At 32.7% G+C, this 20,878-nt stretch overlaps 1 protein-coding gene across 6 annotated transcripts in view; it reads left to right on the top strand.

The window, feature by feature from the left end:
* The first annotated feature begins 933 nt into the window (after positions 1-933).
* Positions 934-20,878, top strand: part of LOC131804077 (C-type lectin 37Db) — a 55,558-nt gene continuing 35,613 nt past the window's right edge. The window contains exons 1-3 of one of the 6 annotated variants that reach the window (XM_059126389.1): positions 934-1,105; positions 1,807-2,040; positions 20,475-20,575. In XM_059126389.1, coding sequence (XP_058982372.1) covers positions 1,950-2,040; positions 20,475-20,575 — 192 coding nt within the window. In that variant the 5' untranslated portion in view covers positions 934-1,105; positions 1,807-1,949. Of the gene's footprint in view, positions 1,331-1,806; positions 2,041-20,474; positions 20,576-20,878 lie in introns of all 6 variants that reach the window. The other 5 variants (XM_059126388.1, XM_059126394.1, XM_059126391.1 and 2 more) reach the window with 5 other exon arrangements.

Raw genomic sequence — 20,878 nt, 5'->3', positions numbered from 1 at the left:
ATATTTGTGAAACTGAACAAATTAGGCAATTTGAGTACTAAAAAAGCCTAACACGAATTATTGGAAAGAATTTAAAATTGTTGAAGTGGACTTTTCGCGGACGAAGTAGCCGATACTTGCTAGTAGATTATATTAGAAAAAAGCGTTTCTCTTTAGAAAATTAAGGAAATTTGAAAAAAAATTGAAACAGGCTCAGGGAGAGAGTATATATTTGTATATCAACTCACGCCGTAAGACTTGATTTTTAAATAGTTTCAATATTCCGTTACAATATTTTTTAGATTTTCCAAAAAGAACTCTTTAATCCCTATTCAATTGCTTATTGCTATGTACACATACAAAATATCATTCATATATATGTGTGTACATGTGGTCAGTTGCTGAGCTTTTAAAGATTCGTTTTCTCAATGGGTTTTAGCTTCTTGGAATTCCCTCTTGTCTGTGTGAGCATATTAACCAACAAATAACTAAAAGAGAAACCAGCCAGACAAGTCCGCTACAGAAAAACCCAAGCTAAGGCTATAAAAAAATTGCTCGTTTAACTCCAATTGTTGGCCAAGTTAAAAAGCTGCTCTCTGCAGCACAAAAAATACTCTGCAAAATTTATCCAAAATCAAAAAAGCCAAGAAACTCGATTAAGAGCTTCAAACAAAAGAGTCAAAATTTGTCTGCAAATTTTTCAAAGAGAGAGGAGAGAAACTCGTTGTGAAATTAAGCTGTATTTCCAGATTGTTGAGATTTTATTTTCTGGTAGGGAGATTTTGAAAACCTTAAGATGCTAATAAACATCATGACGGCGGCATGATTTAATGAGGCCCGAGTGCCATAAAGAAAACAAGAAGTCCCACCAAAAGGTGAAACAGCAACAAACACAACAACCACCACACCACACCACAACGTTTGGAGCAAGCGCGGCTATTTTTGTTAAGCTCTTATTTTTCATGTGTACACAAAGCCCTGGTATCCGAGCGGAGTCTCCACGATATTGTTTAGTTCTTCGTCGACGGTCAGTTTAGGCGCACATGCGCAAAATACTCACAAAATCGAAAGCTTCCCCTTAAAAAAGAATAGAAAACAACAACAACAACGAAAAAAAACTTTAACGGTGATTTGGATTTGAATATTTTTAGAAAAAAAAAAAATTAATAAAATATAAAGAAAGCCGAAAGAAAGAAAAAAAGTTTTGGAAAACTGGCAATTTCATAACGAATAAAAATTATTCAAAAAATAATAAAAAAATTAAAAACTAAACAAGTTAATTTATTAAACGGTTTCACTTTCGCTGGCTGCTTGTTCGTCGTCTATGCTCGAAACTCGCTTGTAACATAACGTAACAAAGATAATCAAACTCCTATATGTTGACCGCCACAACAGAGAAAAAAAAAACACAAAATTTGTTTTGAAGACTTCCAGTAAAAAATTTACATAAATCTCACATTCCTGGCGTCAACAGACCACTCTCCGAGAAATAAAAGAAAGAAAAAAAAAAGAAATAAAAACATCAAATCTGCATTTGGAACAACATATTTTGGGGGATTGTTTAAAAAATTCCGCATTTTTTTATGGGGGAGATTTAGTTACAGGGGGATATGTTTAAAATAAATTTTTAAGCTTTTAACCTGTTTGGGCCTTAAAAATTTAATTTTTATAAAAATTAATATTTAAACCTTTTGTTTGTTCAAAACATTTGCATTTAAATATTTGTTTTCTTTTTTTGGTAATTAATTAATTAATTAGGTGAAATTTTTTATTTTTGTTTTGAAATTGATTTTGTTGTTTTTGTTTCTTCTCGGTGTTTATATTTAGAAAAAAGTGTCCTCATTTCAGTGTCTAGTTTTTTTTTGTTAAAAAAATTTGATTTAAAAAAAGATTCCAAACAAATACTCAAACAATAACAACAATTTGTCACCATAAAACATTTACAACAACACCACTTGACTGACACCAAAATGCAAAAATATTTGTTTATCGCTGTGATATTGGCGCTGCAGATGATCGGTGCAAACACGGCATTGCCAAAATCAGTGCCACCAAATGCAGGTAAGGCCAAAGGCCACTCAACTTTTTGTTTATTTTTGAAGCAGCAGAAAAAATGCCAATAGTTTTTTTATTAATATTATTGTTATTGTTATTGATGTTTTGTTTCTTACAAATACAACAAAATTGCCAATGATTTAGTATTCAAATTTTTGTTAAATTTATTGGACACTGATGGTCAGTTAGATGCGAGTTAACGAGTTATTCTGCCATGGCAGATGCTTTTTTTGCATGACTGCATAAATTAATTGTAATATTGTGATAGAAAAAAAAAGAATCAACCAGTTTTTCGGATTAATAAAGTTTTTTTGTTAATAATTGTTTAAATAATTACACATTTAAGAGATGGGATTTAAAATTTAACAATGCTTTAGAAGGTCATTTTTGGTGACTGGATAATTGTATTATTTTATGTGTTGGATATTAATTTTCCCAAGTGAGTTTTTCTTGGATAATTAGAATTTTCTTTTTCTGTAATGTACGAATTTGTATTAATTATTCTAATGGAAAAATCGAAAAAAATAAATAAATGAAGAATAAAAGTCTTTTAGGTGTCCTATGAAAATTAATTATTTATTTTATTTTTAATTAAAAAAAATTCTAATCCGTCGTGTTTCTCGATATGTCTGGGGATACTTCCCATCGAAAAAATTACACCATTACATCCCACATACAAATGGAGGGCTCACTGCTATACCGAACCAAGTCATGAAAAATAAAAAATGCCGAAATTAGTGCCAATGTCCCGGTATATGGAAACTCTGTTTACTCTATAAAGCACAATGTCAAAAAGTGTTTCGTTCCAAAGATAACGGTAAAAAACCTAAGTCAACGACTGACAATTTCGACTTTTTTCAAAGCAAAAATGAACCAAGTCAGTGTGTTTCACGTTGAATCAGTACTATTAGTGAGAACGTGTTTATTGTCGTTCAGTTTTCAGCAAAATTAAAAAAAATCAGTGTTTTCTATAAATGGATAGTAATAATAGCAGCACTAGTGATTTTTCCAGTAATGAAAATGAGGAATATTTGCCAGCCCCAAAAATGATGAAAACGGAAATGACGAATTTTTTATGTGTAAATATTTGTTGAAACCATGGTAAATTAAGGAAGGTAAAGTCATTTCATATAAGCATATCCATCTCTGCATTTTCTGTAATTTACCCTGTCAACTTTCCCTGCAACGTTGAAAAAAAGAAACAAGTAAAAAAGCTGTAAGTTCGGGCCGAACTTTGAATACCCTCCAACATTTGGTACAAATTTTGCAATTTTCAAAAAATTTAAATCCATTAAAAATTCAGTTAAAATCTTAAAAATACCGAATGAAGCCGTATATTAGGGTCTATATGAAAACGTGGAGCTGCACATACAATTTGCTGTCATAGGCTGTAGTATTCATTACGAACTTCAAATACTTAATTTGAAATAGTTCCGGTAAGTAATATCGCTAAAATCATCAAAACACCGAATATCGGGGGACACCGTTATATGGGGGCTATACGGAGACGTGGACCTACATGGCCCATTTTCAATACCAAAAGTCCTACAGTCATAATACGCATTTGAGTAAATTTTTATCAACTTACTTCATTTCGTTCGGAAGCTAGAGTGATTTCCACAGACGGACAGACGGATAGACTGTTATGCTGATCAAGAATATATATACTTTGTGGGGTCTAAAATGTATATTTCGAGGTGTTACAAACGGAATGACAAACTTAATATACCCTCCATACTATGGTGCAGGGTATAAAAATGTAAACATATAATTGCATGACTTTACCATCTTTTTCTACCATAGTTGAAACCTTAAATTTTCCTTTGTCCTTGTTGACATTAATTTATTTTTTTTTATACCCTCCACCTTGGAAAGGAGGGTATATTAACTTTGTCATTCCGTTTGTAACATCCCTAAATATTCATTTTAGACCCCATAAAGTATATATATTCATAATCAGCATAAAATTCTAAGTCGATTTAACGATGTCCGTCTGTCCGTCTGTCTGTCTGTCTGTCCGTCTGTCTGTTGAAATCACGATACAGCCCACATTATTTGACGTAGAGCTCCAAAATTTAGCAGAGCTATTTGCATTGTGTCTAGGATGGTTGGTATTGAAAATGAGATATATCGGTCCACGTTCTGGTATAGTCCCCATATAACGGTACCTCCCGATATTCGGTATTTTGATGATTTATACCACATTTTTTCACGGATTTGTCTTAAAATTGGTATTTGTAGGTCATAGCGGGTCCCTGAGCGTGTGGCAAAACATTGCATGTACAGGTCCACGTTGTGGTATAGCCCCCATATAAAGGTACCTCCCGATATTTAGTATTTTAGTTTTTTTGCCACATTTTTTCAGGGATTTGTTCGAAAATTGGTATTTGTTGGTCATAATTGGTTCCAGCTTCGGTGGCGAAACATTGCATGCATGGGTCCATGATTTGATATAGCCCCCATATAACGGTACCTCCCGATATTCGCTATTTTGATTGTTTTTGCCACATTTTTTCACTGATTTGTCTAAAAATTGGTATTTGTTGGTCATAATGGGTTCCAGCTCCGGTGGCGAAACATTGTAATTATAGGTCCACGTTTTGGTATAGCCCCCATATAACGGTACCTCCCCATAATCGGCATTTTAATGGTTTTTGCCACATTTCTTCTAATGTTTCTTTTACCCTAAAGTGGAGGGTATTAAAAGTTTGGCCCGGCCGAACTTAATGTTTTTTTACTTGTTTTTAAATGAATTTATTTTATTTTCCAAAAAATCACAATGGTTGTCAATTACAACAGATGTACACGCAGCTGCCAGCCGCTAAAGCAAAACATGACTCAAAATAAAACTCCGAAACTAGTGGGAAATTAATCGCTGAAGTGAACTATATTTAGTCATATAACGAACACCTTATTTATTTTTTTGACTTGGTTCTCTTTAGCTGTGAAACCTTCAAATTTTATTCAGAGTAATAATGAACCAAAGTAGGTTTTTTTGTTTTTGAATATTTTTTTAGTAATATATTTAAATTATTTTTATTTTAAATTAATATCATTAGTTAATTTTGAATATAGTCTTTTACATTTTCTTTTGGTAGACTAAAATATTCCTTCCAGAAATTAATGGCAGTGCATTTACTTTACCTCTAAATATCTTCGAATTATGTTTTTATGACTTAGTTCGGTATAGCTGTGAGCCCTTCAAATACAGTCCTAAATACAGATGCAGCATTTTTTACAAATACAAAATTATATAATAATAGTTAATTTTTTTAAAAACATTTTTTGAACTTTTAGGTTTTTTTTTTTATTTTTTTTTTAACTGTAAAGGGAGAATTTTATTGAATATTCTTTATTAATTTAGTTAAATTTTTAAGAATTATTTGATTCCGGATTTTTTTAGTTCTTAAAATAATTATTAAATATTTTTTTTAAATTTTTTAATTGTGTAATACTGTAATTATGTAATACTTTTAAGAACTGCAGGAGGCACGTAGATTTTTTTTTTAAATATAAAAGGCTCTGTGATTTTTTAATAATAATAATAATAATAATAATAATAATAATAATAATAATAATAATAATAATAATAATAATAATAATAATAATAATAATAATAATAATAATAGTAATAATAATAATAATAATAATAATAATAATAATAATAATAATAATAATAATAATAATAATAATAATTTTTAGTTCTTAAAATAATTAATATAATTTTTCAAGAGACTTTTGCTTTTTTAACAATTTTTTAATTATGTAATACTGTAAAAGGATTAAGGATCTTTGAAAACAACTTTGAAGAACTATAGGAGGCACGTAGATTTTTTTCAATAATAATAATAATAGTAATAATAATAATAATAATAATAATAATAATAATAATAATAATAATAATAATAATAATAATAATAATAATAATAATAATAATAATAATAATAATAATAAGAGTAATAATAATAATATAAATTATAATAATAATAATAATAATAATAATAATAATAATAATAATAATAATAATAATAATAATAATAATAATAATAATAATAATAATAATAATAATAATAATAATAATAATAATAATAATAATAATAATAATAATAATAATAATAATAATAATAATAATAATAATAATAATAATAATAATAATAATAATAATAATAATAACTTAACTTAACTTTTTTAAATATTTTTTGAACTAAAGGAAGCGTGGGGTTTGGTTAAAGATAAGTTTACAGAATATAGGAGGCTTGTAAAATTTCTTCAAATTCGTAGATTTTAAATAATTGAAATAAAAACCCATAGGAGGCTCGCGTTTTTTTTTTTAATATTTTTGAAAATTGAATGAGAATCTTGGAGAAAAGGCCTATAGATTTTTTAAATATTTTTTAAGGACTCCGAATGGTTCGTAGATTTTTTTAACTATAGAAACTTTGTTAATTTAAAAAAAAATAAAAGTTATAAATATTTGTTGAATTTTAATTTAATTTTTAAGAACTGTGCACCTTAAGGACTTTATAGGGTAGTCCTTAATTTTTTATATATATATTTTATGTATGAAGTGAATCTCGATAATTTTCTTAGGATTATTTAAAGGACCATATGAATTTCGATGATTTTTAAAAATGATTGAGGTTTTTTAACGAACCATACGAAGTTTACAATTCTTCAAAAGATGACGATTTGTATTGAAAATGAGATATATCGGTCCAAGTTTTGGTATAGCCGCCATATAACGGTAACTCCCGATATTCGGTATTTTGATGATTTTCGCCATATTTTTCCACGGATTTGTCTAAAAATTGGTATTTTTAGGTCATAGTGGATTCCAGCTCCAGCGGCAGAACATTGAAAATATAATCCACGTTTTCCTATAACGATACCCACCGTTACTCGGAATTTTGTAATCCTAGTCACATATACCCACGAAATTATTTAAAATTTGGTATTTAAGAAGATTTCGTAGATGACAGACCTTGAAGTAAAGTTTTGTCTATGGAGCTTCCCGTTTTGGTATGGCTCCCATATAACGGCCCCATCCACTTTATGATTATTTGAAAAGTTTAACAGCGTTGTGAAAAAGTTCTTACTGGTTAAGTGTGAATTAAGATACTTTTATATAAAAAATGTTTTCCTTACCCCAAGGTGGAGGGTTTTTTTTAATTTCAAATTTTTGAGGAGAGTTCTTAGTAGAAGTGGGCCGGAATATGCCATATTCGCTCTGGTATTGAAATGAATATTGTAATATGCAAATAATAAAATTATTATTATTCATTACTTTAACCCATTGCGATTTTGTCAATATTTTATAATAAATTCTACATTAACTAAAGGGAGAATTCGATTCGGGTTTTATGCATTTTGTAATTATGTTAAAAGTGTTAAACTTTTGTGAAGTATTCCGAAGTATGAAGTAAGTTTGGACCACAATTAATACTATCCTAGAAATGGAAACATGGATTATCAAGCTATTTTTTGGGCAGAGCAGAAATGAACAAGCTCAAATATTGCACTTAATTTTGCTATATAAATCGAGATGTGAATGATGTTAAAAACTATCAATCTGTTCAATATGGGCTTTACAACACAAATATTCAAATATTTAAGATCATCATATTTCATTATTCATTTAATATTTCAGATTTTGGTTTTTTTTTTTTTTGAAACAAGTGGGTAATATAATAACATAACATCATTCGGAAAAAAGTTCTATTTTAAGTTGATTCAGTAAAGTTTGTACATGAATGAAGTGTTCAGTCTTCCCAACGCTTTTATTCCGCAAAAGAATGAGTGACTCATCTTAGAATGTGTAATTAATAGCATGACAATAATTTCAAAATATCTCCCGTTATTGCAATTCATTTTCAATTCACATTCACACAATGTGAAATATATATAAAAATTTAATTTAAAAAAACAAGAATCATCTAATTTATTTACTTTAATTATATCTTTGTTTGTGCAGAATTCACTTCTTATTGTATATAATTCAACACATAAAATATAAAAGCTTATTGAAGCAAGAATACATTGTCAAGAAGTACTTACAGAAAGAATCTACAACTTGTATTCAATATAAAAAATAGAATAGACTATTAACAGACATACACAAATCATTGTTACCCACAAGAGAGGGGAAAAATGAACGCTTGGAAACTAATTAAAAATGTGATGACCGCAGAGTTTTTTTTTGTGGCATTTATAACAATCGAAAATAGAAGATGGAGGAACAATAAGAAATTACAAAATAATTAAATGCAACAAGTAAAAAAAGAAAACATTAAGTTCGGCCGGGCCGAACTTTTAATACCCTCCACCTTAGGGTAAAAGATCAATATTCAATGTTCTGCCACCGGGCTATAACCCATTTTGAACTACAAATACCAATTTTTACACACATCCGTTGAAAAATGTGTGCAAAAAATCATAAAAATATCGAATATCGGCAGGTGCCGTTATATTAGGCCTATACCACAACGTGGACCTATACATACAATGTTTCGCCACAAGAGCTAGAACCCATTTTGAACTACAAATACCAATTTCTGGACAAATCCGTTAAAAATTGTGGTAAAAATTATGAAAAACACTGAATATCCGGAGGTACCGTTATAAAGGGGCTATACCAAAAGTGAACCTATATAAATAATTTTTCGCCACCGAAAACAAATACCAATTTTTAGACAAATCTGTGAAAAAATGTGGCAAAAATCATCAAAATACCGAATATAAAAAAAAACCCGTTCTATCGGGTCTATACGAAAACGTGGACCTATACATATAATGTTTCGTCACACGAGCAAGAACCCATTATGAACTACAAATTCGTAAAAACAAGTAAAAAACATTAAGTTCGGCCGGGCCAACTTTTAATACAAATCCGTTAAAAAATGTTTTAAAAAATCATCAAAATACCGAATATTGGGAGGTACCGTTATATGGGGACTATACCAAATCTAGACCCATACATGCAATGTTTCGCCACATGAACTAGGACCCATTATGACCCACAAATACCAATTTTTAGACAAATCCGTGAAAAAAATGTGGCATAAATCATCAAAATACCGAATATCGGGAGGCGTCGTTATTTCGAGACTATACCAGAACGTGGACCGATATATCTCATTTTCAATACCAACCATCCTAGACACAATACAAATTGCTCTGCTACATTTTGACGCTCTACCTCAAATAATGTGGGCTGTATCGCGATCTCAACAGACAGACAGACGGACATCGTTAAATCGACTAAGAATTTTATCCTGATTATGAATATATATATACTTTATGGGGTCTATGACGAATATTTAGGGATGTTACAAACGGAATGTCAAAGTTTATATACTCTCCTTTCCAAGGTGGAGGGTATACAAATATAAAAAATAAATAGTGGACTATTTCAAGAAGATTTTTGAATGTTATTATTGATACTTTATTTGTTGGTAATAAATTTTATTATTGCTGGACCCAAACCGTACATATGGTTGGAATGAAATGGTAGAATTTACAAAAAGTCCAGAATGAGCTAATATAATAAAAAAAAGTGCATTATTTAATATTATATGTTTTAGATATTTTTTGGCCCTCCATCTTACATTTAATAATGGGGATCAAAAAAAAAAAAAAAAAAATATATATATATATATATATATATATATATATATATATATATATATATATATATATATATATATAATTTGTAATTATTAACATTTTATTTCATATCATAAAAACTCAGAATAAATTCATATAGAATTTCAAATAATTTTTAGGAAAACGAATACCATTTTTTTCAATGAAAAAAATTAGTAAAGTCATAGAAAGAAAAATCCAAAATTATTAATAAATCATTTGAAAATTCCAAATGTTACTCGAAATTCGTAAAACTAAAGCTAAAACCACGTTACCACACAATAAATAAAACTTGATTGTGGTTTTTATTTTGAAAAATCACCATCGACCATTCTTTTTTCGCTTTTTGGTATTTTCTACTTCTTTTTATTTTTGGCTACTATTGATGTGGCCAGACATATTTATTAATTACTCCAATTGACCTTCAGTCATAGTGTAATTATGTAAGCGCTTCTATGAAATTTTCGACCGCAGACAAGCTTTTTTTTTGGAAATAATAAGTTAGAATAGCATCATCACCGTTGGCCAACACTTAATAATTTTCTATTTTTATTATTTTGGTTTTATTTCGAAAAAAAAAAAAAAACATGTTGCCAACAAACCGTTATTAACTCTAATGTTGCGCCAATCATTCATAATGACCGAAATTAATCAAAGCAGCAGAAATCTTGATGACGTCCAAGGCTGTAGAAAAATATTTTTGCAGTTATACATCATAAATGAATGAATTAAATATTATTGAGTGATAAATATTTAGAAAACAAAACAAGTAAGCAAAGGCTATAGTCTTGTGGGGCCGACTATGTGATACCCTACAACTCCATACCTCGTTAGGTCCAAACATATTTTAGTCGATTATTTGAAATAATGCTATACTGTCTTGCACATACGTTGCCTTTGTTTTTTTAACCGGGGCTATTTTCCTTATATTTACAGGAAAGTTTTAATTTTTGGTCCATTTGATCCCCCACCGATTTTCTTATGTTTTATCCTTTCTAAGAAGAAGCCATTCCGAATTTGGGAGAATTGTTAGAATCCGTCTAGCCGTTCTTGAGTTATAAGCGGTCTAACTAACATCCCCTTCATTGATATAGAAGATTTTACATATTTTGCTATATATGCGATATCTTGGATATGAGCATCAATGACATTTTCGTGCATTTGTGATTTCGCCAGGATTAAAAATATTCGCGATTTGGTGGAAATTATCATATTATTTTTACATAAAAGTTGTGGAGATTGTAGATATTTTGCTTTATATGGGATATATTGGATATGAGCATCCATGTAACGGTCAGAAGTGACACTTTCGCGCATTTGTGATTTCGACAGAATTAACAAGTAAAAAAGCTGTAAGCTCGCCCGGGCCGAAATACCCTCCACCATTTGGAACGAATTTGGCAATTCTCAAAAACAATAAAATCCGTTTAAACTTCTGTTAAAATCTTAAAAATACCGAATATAGCCGTTATATTAGGGTCTATACGACGTGGACATACATAGGCAATGTTTGCCATAAGCCATTACCATATTCAAATTCGAAACTTGAAATAAACGGTGAATAATGTAGCTAAAATCATCAAAATATCGTATATAAGGAGGTGCCTTTAATTGGAGCTGTGCGAAGACCTGGACACGCACAGACAATTTTCTGTCACAGACTGTAGTTCCCATAACGAACTTCAAATACCAATTTCGAAACAATTCCGGTGAATAATGTCGCTAAAATCATGAAAATACCGAATATAGGGAGGTACCGTTTTATGGGGGCTATATGAAGACGTGGACCTGCACAGACAATTTTCCGTCTTAGGATGTAGTATCCATTTTGAACTTCAAATACCAAATTTGAAACAATTCCCGTGAATAATGCCGCTAAAATCATCAAAATACCGAATATCGGGAGGTACCGTTATATGGGGGCTATACCAAAACGTGGACCTACATAGCCCATTTTCAATACCAAAAGTCCTGCAGACATAACACATGTTTGAGCAAAATGTTATCAATCTACTTCAATTCGTTCGGAAGCTAGAGTGATTTCCACAGACGGACAGACGGACGGACATTGATAAATCGACATAGAATTTTATGCTGATCAAGAATATATATACTTTGTGGGGTCTAAAATGTGTATTTCGAGGTGTTACAAACGGAATGACAAACTTAATATACCCTCCATACTATGGTGGAGGGTATGAAAATATTCGCGGTTTAGTGGGAATGTTCATATTTATACCCTACACCACAATGTTGTCAAGTTATTATGTCTTTGTGCATTTGTTTGTAACTGGCAAAAGGAAACGAGATATACCCGTAGTTCCTTTTGATGATCTGCATAGAATCACATTCTGAGTCGATTTATGCATGTCCGTCCGTCCGTCCATCCATCCGTATGTCCGTCTGTCCATGTATTTTTGTAAACAAAGTACAGTTCGCATTTATTGTCCCATCCAGATGAAATTTTACACAAATCATTTGTTTGGCCCAAGGACGAACCCTATTGAAATTGGAGATAATCGGTCAAAATTTAGATATAGCTCCCATATATATCTTCGTCCGATTTGCCTTTTATTGTGCACCAAACGTGTAATATCAGACCGAATGGTATGGAATTTTGCACATACCTGAAAATAAGTATGCCAAATTTGATCGAAATCGGTTCAGATATAGCTATAGCTCCCATATATACTGTTCATCCGATTTGTTATTTTTGTCCTCCGCAGCCGTAATATGCACTCTGTAACCGCAATATTTTGGGTAATACATAAAATACAACTCAGAAATACATTTGCTAAATTTTATCGAGATCGGTTCAGATTTGGATATAGCTCCCATATATAACTTCGTCCGATTTACCTTTTATTGTGCACCAAACGTCCAATATTTGTCCAAATGGGATGGAATTTGGCACTTTCGATTTGTTATATTTGTTACCCACTGCTGTAATATGCACTCCGTAACGACGATTTTCAGGGAAATATATCAAATACAGCTCAGAAATATCCTTGCCAAATTTTATCGAGATCGGTTCCGATTTGGATATAGCTCCCATATATATCTTTATCCGATTTCAAATTAATTGTGCACCAAATGGGCAATACAAGTCCGAATTTAAAAGATACAAATGCTTCGGTATATTCAGTCCTTTGAACTTTAAATTATAATTATAATCATAGCGTGTATGAACTTTTAATTTTTATGCGGATCTCTACTAAATTAGCAAAGTGGTATAGGGTATCATAAAGTCGGCCCCGCCCTACTTTAAGACTTTCTTTACTGGTTTTCCTTTACGCGCTAAGTATTGCCCGATGACCAAACAATATGGTAAGCGTCTGACCAACCCTGAACTCTAGCCCCATGCTAAATTCGGCGTCGAATGGTCTGTAATTGGAAATTTTTCTGTTTTTTGTCCATTTCAACCTCTAAATATTATGTTATCATCTCCAAGAACAATAGGGTTCTATTCTGACCCTAACTCCACCTCCATGCCGAATTTCGTGAGGACTGGACCATGAGTGACCTGTAGAGTGCTTACAAATTAACATGGACAGATGGACGGACAGACATACATAGCTAAATCGGCTCGAGATAGGAAGATCCATATATACTTTCCTATGTGGGAAATCAATATTTTGAGGTGTTATATAATTTTTACCACCACTAGTCAGAGGTTTTAAATAAATAATGATGTTTATGTCCCTACAAAATCGGCGGCATATAACGTCTTCCAAAATAGTCATAGCCGACCCGCTTCCTCTCTCTCTCTTTTGTGCTTAAAAACACTGACACCTTACCCCAACTAATAATATTCAGTATAATAATCCCAAACAGCAAAAATTAATATTGAATTCACCTTTTTATTTAGGCTATAAAAACCAATGAGACAGATAATCTTAAAAAATGCAATACTTCCTATCGGAAAAAGTCTAGTGTTAAGCGGCATTTCAATAAGACAATGTGAGTTTATATATGGGCGTTAAAAAAATCAAAGCAAACTGGAAACTACAATTTTGCACATATTTAATAATTTAATAACAAGTTTTAGATATCCAAACCAGAAAATTTGTATTATTATAAATACCTTAAGTTTTGAATATATTAAATAACCAGCAAATATAAACTATGTTCTATGGTAGTTTATGGCTTAGTTAAAATTAAAACCCTGTAGCATTCTTTTTCACATACCTAAGTAAGAACATAATTTAATTAGTTCTAAAATAAAAAATAATAATGAGTCGCTTTAGCCCCTTATTTTTCATTGACAGCATACAATTGAAATAACTCAAATGTCAAATATTAAGTTTAATTAGCTTTTCAATAAAAAATAGTCTTATATAAAAAAAGACAAAAAAGGTAATCCCAACAAAATTCGATTTCGAAATTTTCTGTTATTTAATTTACACCTTTCAAGTGACCACAAACGAAGCGAATGCAGTTTTTTTTTTCAGTGAATGTCATGAATAAGACAAAAATCATTGAAGCGTACAATTGCAAATTGTGAATAATGTCATTAGCACATTGAGATCAGTCGTATGTGAAATTAAAATTAAAATATAAAACCAGTAAAGAAAGTCCTAAAGTCGGGCGGGGCCGATTTTATGATACCCTACACCACTTTACTAATTTAGTAGAGCTGCGCATAACAATTAAAAGCTTTTTATGGGAGAATTCAATCATACACGCTATGATTATAATTATAATTTAAAATTCAAAGGACTAAATATGCCGAAGCATTTGTATCTTTTAAATTCGGACTTATATTGCCCATTTGGTGCAAAATTAATTTGGAATCAGATAAAGATATATATGGGAACTATATCCAAATCTGAACCGATCTCGATAAAATTTGGCAAAGATATTTCTGAGCTGTATTTGATTTATTTCCCTGAATATCGTTGTTACGGTACAAATACAACAAATCGGATGAACAATATATATGGGAGCTATAGCTATATCTGAACCGATCTTCACCAAATTTGGCACAGTACCTTCTAGACTCAATTCGGTCGTATGTGCAAAATTCCATCGCATTTGGGAAAATATTAGACGTTTGGTGCACAATAAAAGGTAAATCGGACGAAGTTATATATATGAGCTATATCCAAATCTGAACCGATCTCGATAAAATTTAGCAAAGGTATTTCTGAGCTGCATTTGATATATTTCCCCAAATATTGTTGTTACAGAGTGCATATTACGGCTGCGGAGGACAAAAATAACAAATCGGATGAACAATATATAAGGGAGCTATAGCTATATCTGAACCGATTTCGATCAAATTTGGCACACTTATTTTCATGCCTAATTTGGTTGTATGTGCAAAATTCCATACAATTCGGGCTGATATTATACGTTTGGTGCACAATAAAAGGCAAATCGGACGAAGATATATATGGGAGCTATATCTAATTTTTCACCGATTATCTCCAATTTCAATAGGGTTCGTCCTTGGGCCAAACAAATGTTGTTTGGAAAATTTCATCTCAATTGGATAATAAATGCCACTGCATTTTGTTCACAAAAATACATGGACAGACGGACGGACGGACTGACATGCATAAATCAACTCAGAAAGTGATTCTATGCAGATAATCAAAAGGAACTATGGGTCTATCTCGTTTCCTTTTGCCTGTTACAAACAAATGCACAAAGACATAATACCCTGACCACCTTGTGGTGTAGGGTATAATTATTGTCTTAGGAAATGCCGCATTTGAAAAACTATTTTTATAGAAGCCCGCGTAAAGGGACTCTGATGAACCTTGAAAAAAATTCTGTAACAAAATCTCTGTCTGATTCTTAAAAAGTCCATGTTCTTAAAAATGAGTGTTAAACTTTCAAAAAATAGTATTAGTTTATTACTAAAATTCCATGGTAGTGAAATATTGAATGTTAAAACACGTTCCTAAGAATCCAGATTTTGTGGTATTGCTGTTCCCTGAACATCTTTTTAAATCCACGTATTTTTATACAATCAGCCATATGGCTACAGAGGGTATAAGAATCCGATTGTCTTAAAATTTCACACATCCCAATACTTTTATACACCCAGGATCTGGTGTTAAGAGGGAATACATTGGTCTATTCCTTCTGGTATCTCCCCCACAAAAGGTCGAAATTTTGAATAACCTTTAAGCGAAATTAACATCCGATTCCATTTAGACTTGACACATCTGAATATTTCTATTAACACAGGATCTGTTACAAAAACGGTAGAGATCGGACGATTCCTTCTGGTACCTCCCCCACAAAGGGTCAAAGTTTTGAATAATTATAACTTTTATAAAATATTATGCAAGTGTCCGATTGTCTTAAAATTACACACATCACAATTATTTTTTATAACCCACGGCCTGGCGTGAAAATGAAATATATAGGTCGACTCCCTCACAAAGGGTCAAAATTTTGAATATCCATGAAGGTCATATAATGCGAAATTAACATCCGATTCAATTCAAACTTGGCACATCTCAATATTTCCATCAACACAAGATCTGTTATAAAGTTGATAGAGATCGGAGCATTTCTTTTCGTACACCCACAAAGGGTCAATTTCTGTTGCTACCTGCCCCACATAGGCACAACAGAAGTCGAAATATTTTTAAGTAATTGTACAGGGTTGCCCATATTCGATGGACGTTTGGGCCCTTTGGGCCCATTCCAATCGACGAGGCTTGTCCGCAGGCAACATTCTTTGCGTCAATTGAATTTTGTACGGGAACAAATGCAAATCAATGCGAATAATCCGTTGTAAAGTGGACCGAGCCATGCCCAACTGCTGAGAACGGCGTTTTTGGGATGTTCTTGGGGACCTCTCAACACTGGCTCGTACGGCAGCGATATTCTCTGCCGATCGCCTTGGTCGACTTTTATATGGTCTCTTCGGATTAGAAAGAGCCTTACCAGTCGAAAAATTTTCGTATAAACGCTTAATGGTGTTCTTAGAAAGCGCACTTCTCACATTTTTTTTTACAATTGACTTCTTCTGTTGAATGTAAATTTCAACTATTTCAGAGCGCTCGAGTGGCGTGTATTGGTTCATGGTAAAAATCTGCTTGGACTGACGCTTCAAATGCGGTATGTCATTAAGCGATGTGACATGTCTGTCTGGGTATACATCTGTCGGCAAAATCGACAGATAATTTTTAACTTTTTAAAATTTAGTTTTGATGGGTTTGTTAAATATTTAACAAGTAGTCTATATCGATATTGGGGATCTATATAGACAATACTCTTCCAGGGGTGAAGTACTCAGAAGGTACTCCTTTTATGGATTTCCAGACAATTTCATTGAAAAAGTTGACTACAATCATCAAAATACCGAATAGCGTGAGATATAGTTATATGGGGGCTATACGATATCGGTGACCGATATAGCTCATCTTCGAATTTGATCTGCCTGCACACTAAAGATTAATCTTTCCAAATTTTAGCTTTTTTAGACGGACGGACAGAGAGGTTTAAATCATCTTTGCGCTGATCAAGAATATTCAATGTGAGATGAAAAAACTGCAACCAACTTCAGACTGCTGTTATTTCTAATCCACTTCTCCGACAGCTGTTAAAATTATTCCAGTGACAGCTCATTATATTGCTTACATGTGTACCAAAGCATTTTGGTGACAATTTTCCAGAAAAAAAGATATTCGTGCTGGAATTCAAGCGTGATAGTGTGATTTCTTTATATTTGACTGGAAAACCACAAGTGGCTATTTTTAGAGCACTCCAGCATTAAAAAAAGAATATGTCTTTTGTGTCTCGTACCATCGCTCGTTACCGTGATACTCGTAGCATAGCCCGACGTCAAGTAAGTGGACGGAAGCAAACAGCAACATCAGCAGAAATGGTTCGAAAGGTAAAGAAACGACTTGATCGAAACCTGCGTCGCAGTGACCGAAAAATGGCTCGTGAGCTGAACATATCGCAATATTCCATTCGACAAATATTGAAAAATGAGCTCGGGGTAAAACCATTGAAATTCCAAAAAGTGCAAGAACTTACACTGCAACAGAAAGAAAATAGACTCAAGAGTTGCTTCGCTTGGCCGAAAGTGGTGAACTGCCGAATTTGGTTTTCTCCGATCTCCGATGAGAAAACGTTCGTTGTCCAGCAGTGTGTAAACAAACAAAATGATCGTGATGTTAGCTGAAATGTGCTCCTTCGGTTGGCCACCAGAACTCAAGGGCCGGCCATGTTGATGGTGTGGGCCGCTATAACAGCCGATGGTCGCTCCCCGCTCGTATTAAGCGACCGTGGCATCAGAATAAATGTCGAATATTTTCGCGAGGGTTTATTTAAGCCTTGGGCACTCAAACATTTTGGCCGCAGACCTTGGACATTCCAACAGGATTCATCACCATCGCACTCAGCACGCACCACCCAAGAATGGTTATAAAATGAGGTTCCTCGCTTCAGTGTTAGCGCACAATGGCCACCAAAAAACCCTGGGTACCAATCCGTTGGACTATTGTGTCTGGAGTATTTTGGAAAGCAAGGTTGGCGCTAAAAAATACTAAAGTGTCGATCACCTCAAGCAAGCGATTCGCCGGGAATGGGCCAAAATACCGCAGAGGAGCATTCGGGCAGCGTGTGACGGTTTCATTGGCCGTTTGAAGGCCATAATTCGAGCCAAAGGTGACAAATTAGAAGAAATCTAAACTTCTTCTGAAATTTAATGCCATTCCCTACATTTTTTTGCTTGAATTCAATAAAATTAAAAAAAAATGTAAAAATTATGGTGTTTGACTTTGCTGTAGTTTTTTTATCTCACCCTGTATCACCCTTTCCCTTTACCTAATACCAAATTTTGTTCCACTTAATACTTTTCGTACAAATATAGGACGCATACCCAAACCACCGCCAAATCTGAGAATACAGATTCTATTAGTAATCGAAATTTCAAATTTCAGAATTTTATCTCTATCTCTTCACCCAATAACAAATATAGTACCATTTAGTACTTTTTGTGCAATTATAGTGCACAATTTCGAAACCCCCTTCAGGCAATACATTAACAGTGACCCCAGTACATTATGTATGTTGAAAGTTATAATAAATGTCTTAAATTATATCAACTCCCTAGAAATATAACTTATAAAATATAAAATATTATAAAATAATAACAATTATTTAAATTCCCTAAAAAAAATTAAAAAAAAATAACAGACAATAATTGAAATGTGGATTGGTGGCTTTTCTAAAAAAATTGAAAATAAAAAAAAATGATTTTCGGCTTTATAAGTCCTTGGAAAAAAATCAGAAAAATCACTTAAAAAATCGACTGACCAAATTTGAATTTGGAGTTGTCATTAAAACAAATCACAATTTAAAATATTCAAAATGTCAATGTAATAATTCGTCTTCATATGGACAAAATCTTGTCTTTGGTATTGTAATCAATAAAAATTAGTGACAGCTACTACAGACTGTGGCAAGCAAAAACGTTGCAATTAAGAATAAATTGAACAAGTTAAAAAGTAGTAAGTTCGGCCGGGCCGAACTTTGAATATCCTCCACCATTTGGAACGAATTTGGAAATTTTCAGAAAATAAAATCATTAAAACATTCTGTTAAAATTTTAAAAATACCAAATATAGCCGTTATATTGAGGTGTATACGATGTGGGCCTACATAGGCATTGTTTGTCATAAGCCATTACCATATTCAAATTCGAAACTTGAAATAAACGGTGAATAATGTTGCTAAAATCATCAAAATATCGTATATAGGGAGGTACCGTTATATCGAAGCTGTGCGAAGACCTGGACCAGCATATATAATTTTCTGTCACAGGCTGTAGCATCCATTACGAACTTCAAATACCACACCTCAAACAATTTCGGTGGGTATTGTACCTAAAATCGTCAAAATACCGAATATAGGGATGTACTGATATATGGGGCCTATACGAAGACCTGAACCAGCATAGACAATTTTCTGTCTCAGGGTGCAGTATCCAATTCGAACTTCAAATACCAAATTTGAAAAAATTCCGGTGTATAATGTCGCTAAAATCATCAAAATACCGAATATAGGGGGGAACCGTTATATGGGGGCTATACGAAGACGTGGACCTGCACAGACAATTTTCTGTCTTAGGGTGTAGTATCCAATTCGAACTTCAAATACCAAATTTGAAACAATTCCGGTGAATAATGTCGCTAAAATCGTTAAAATACCGAATATCGGGAGGTACCGTTATATGGGGGCTATATGAAAACGTGGACCTACATGACCCATTTACGAACTTAACCTGCCTACTGGAAAACTAAACATGTGTGCAAAATTTTAGCCATCTATCTCAATTCATTCGAAAGATAGCGTGATTACAACAGACAGACGGACAGACAGACGGACAGACAGACGGACAGACGGACAGACAGACAGACAGACAGGCGGACATGGCTAAATCGTCTTAGAATTTTACGCTGATCAAGAATATATATACTTTGTTGGGTCTGACATGAATATTTCGAGGAGTTACAAACGGAATGACAAAATTAATATACCCTCCATAGTATGGTGGAGGGTATAAAAATCAGTTATGATTGTTTATCGCTGATTTTTACAAGAGTTTACATAATTTCGGGTATTAAAATTCTTTTAAATGTCATAACATTGAAACACTTCTTTCATTTTCACTCAACAATTTATTCCCACGTTTGGGTTTTTTTTCACAGTTATTAACAAATTGTAATTTATGTTTTAAATATTATTCTGCATCGTTTTTCTTTTGATTTAATAATCCATCTCTCTCTCTCTCTCTTCTCTGTTTCTCAATGTGTTTTTTATTGCAGATTGTCCACACTGTGTAGACGACACGCAATACATGAACAAATGGACAATGCCGCTGTTGAAACTTGGCGAAAAGCGTTATTATCTTGGCATCTTCTTCAAGGTAAGTGACATTCCATGCAGCAGCGTTGCCTGCCGTAGCGTAAGCGTAACCAAGCTCAGCTCGCCAGCCAGCCAGCTACTTGACAAGTCCATTTCGACCGTCTTCTGCTCTATTCATGGAACTTGTCTTGTGTAGCTGGGTTGGTTGGTAGGTTGCTGGGCTGGCAGATACCTCACATTTACATTAATTGATGATGGGTTAGTTGGCTGGCTGGTTGGTTGGCTGGATAGATGGATGACCGGTTGCCTAGGTGAGACCGGCCAAATGAGTGTTATTTCGTTGTAGCAGTAGAGGTTGAAATAT

This window comes from Musca domestica, unplaced genomic scaffold (assembly GCF_030504385.1).
Source record: "Musca domestica strain aabys unplaced genomic scaffold, Musca_domestica.polishedcontigs.V.1.1 38, whole genome shotgun sequence".
NCBI classification, from domain to species: domain Eukaryota; kingdom Metazoa; phylum Arthropoda; class Insecta; order Diptera; family Muscidae; genus Musca; species Musca domestica.
This window is presented reverse-complemented; position numbering and strand designations above follow the sequence as displayed.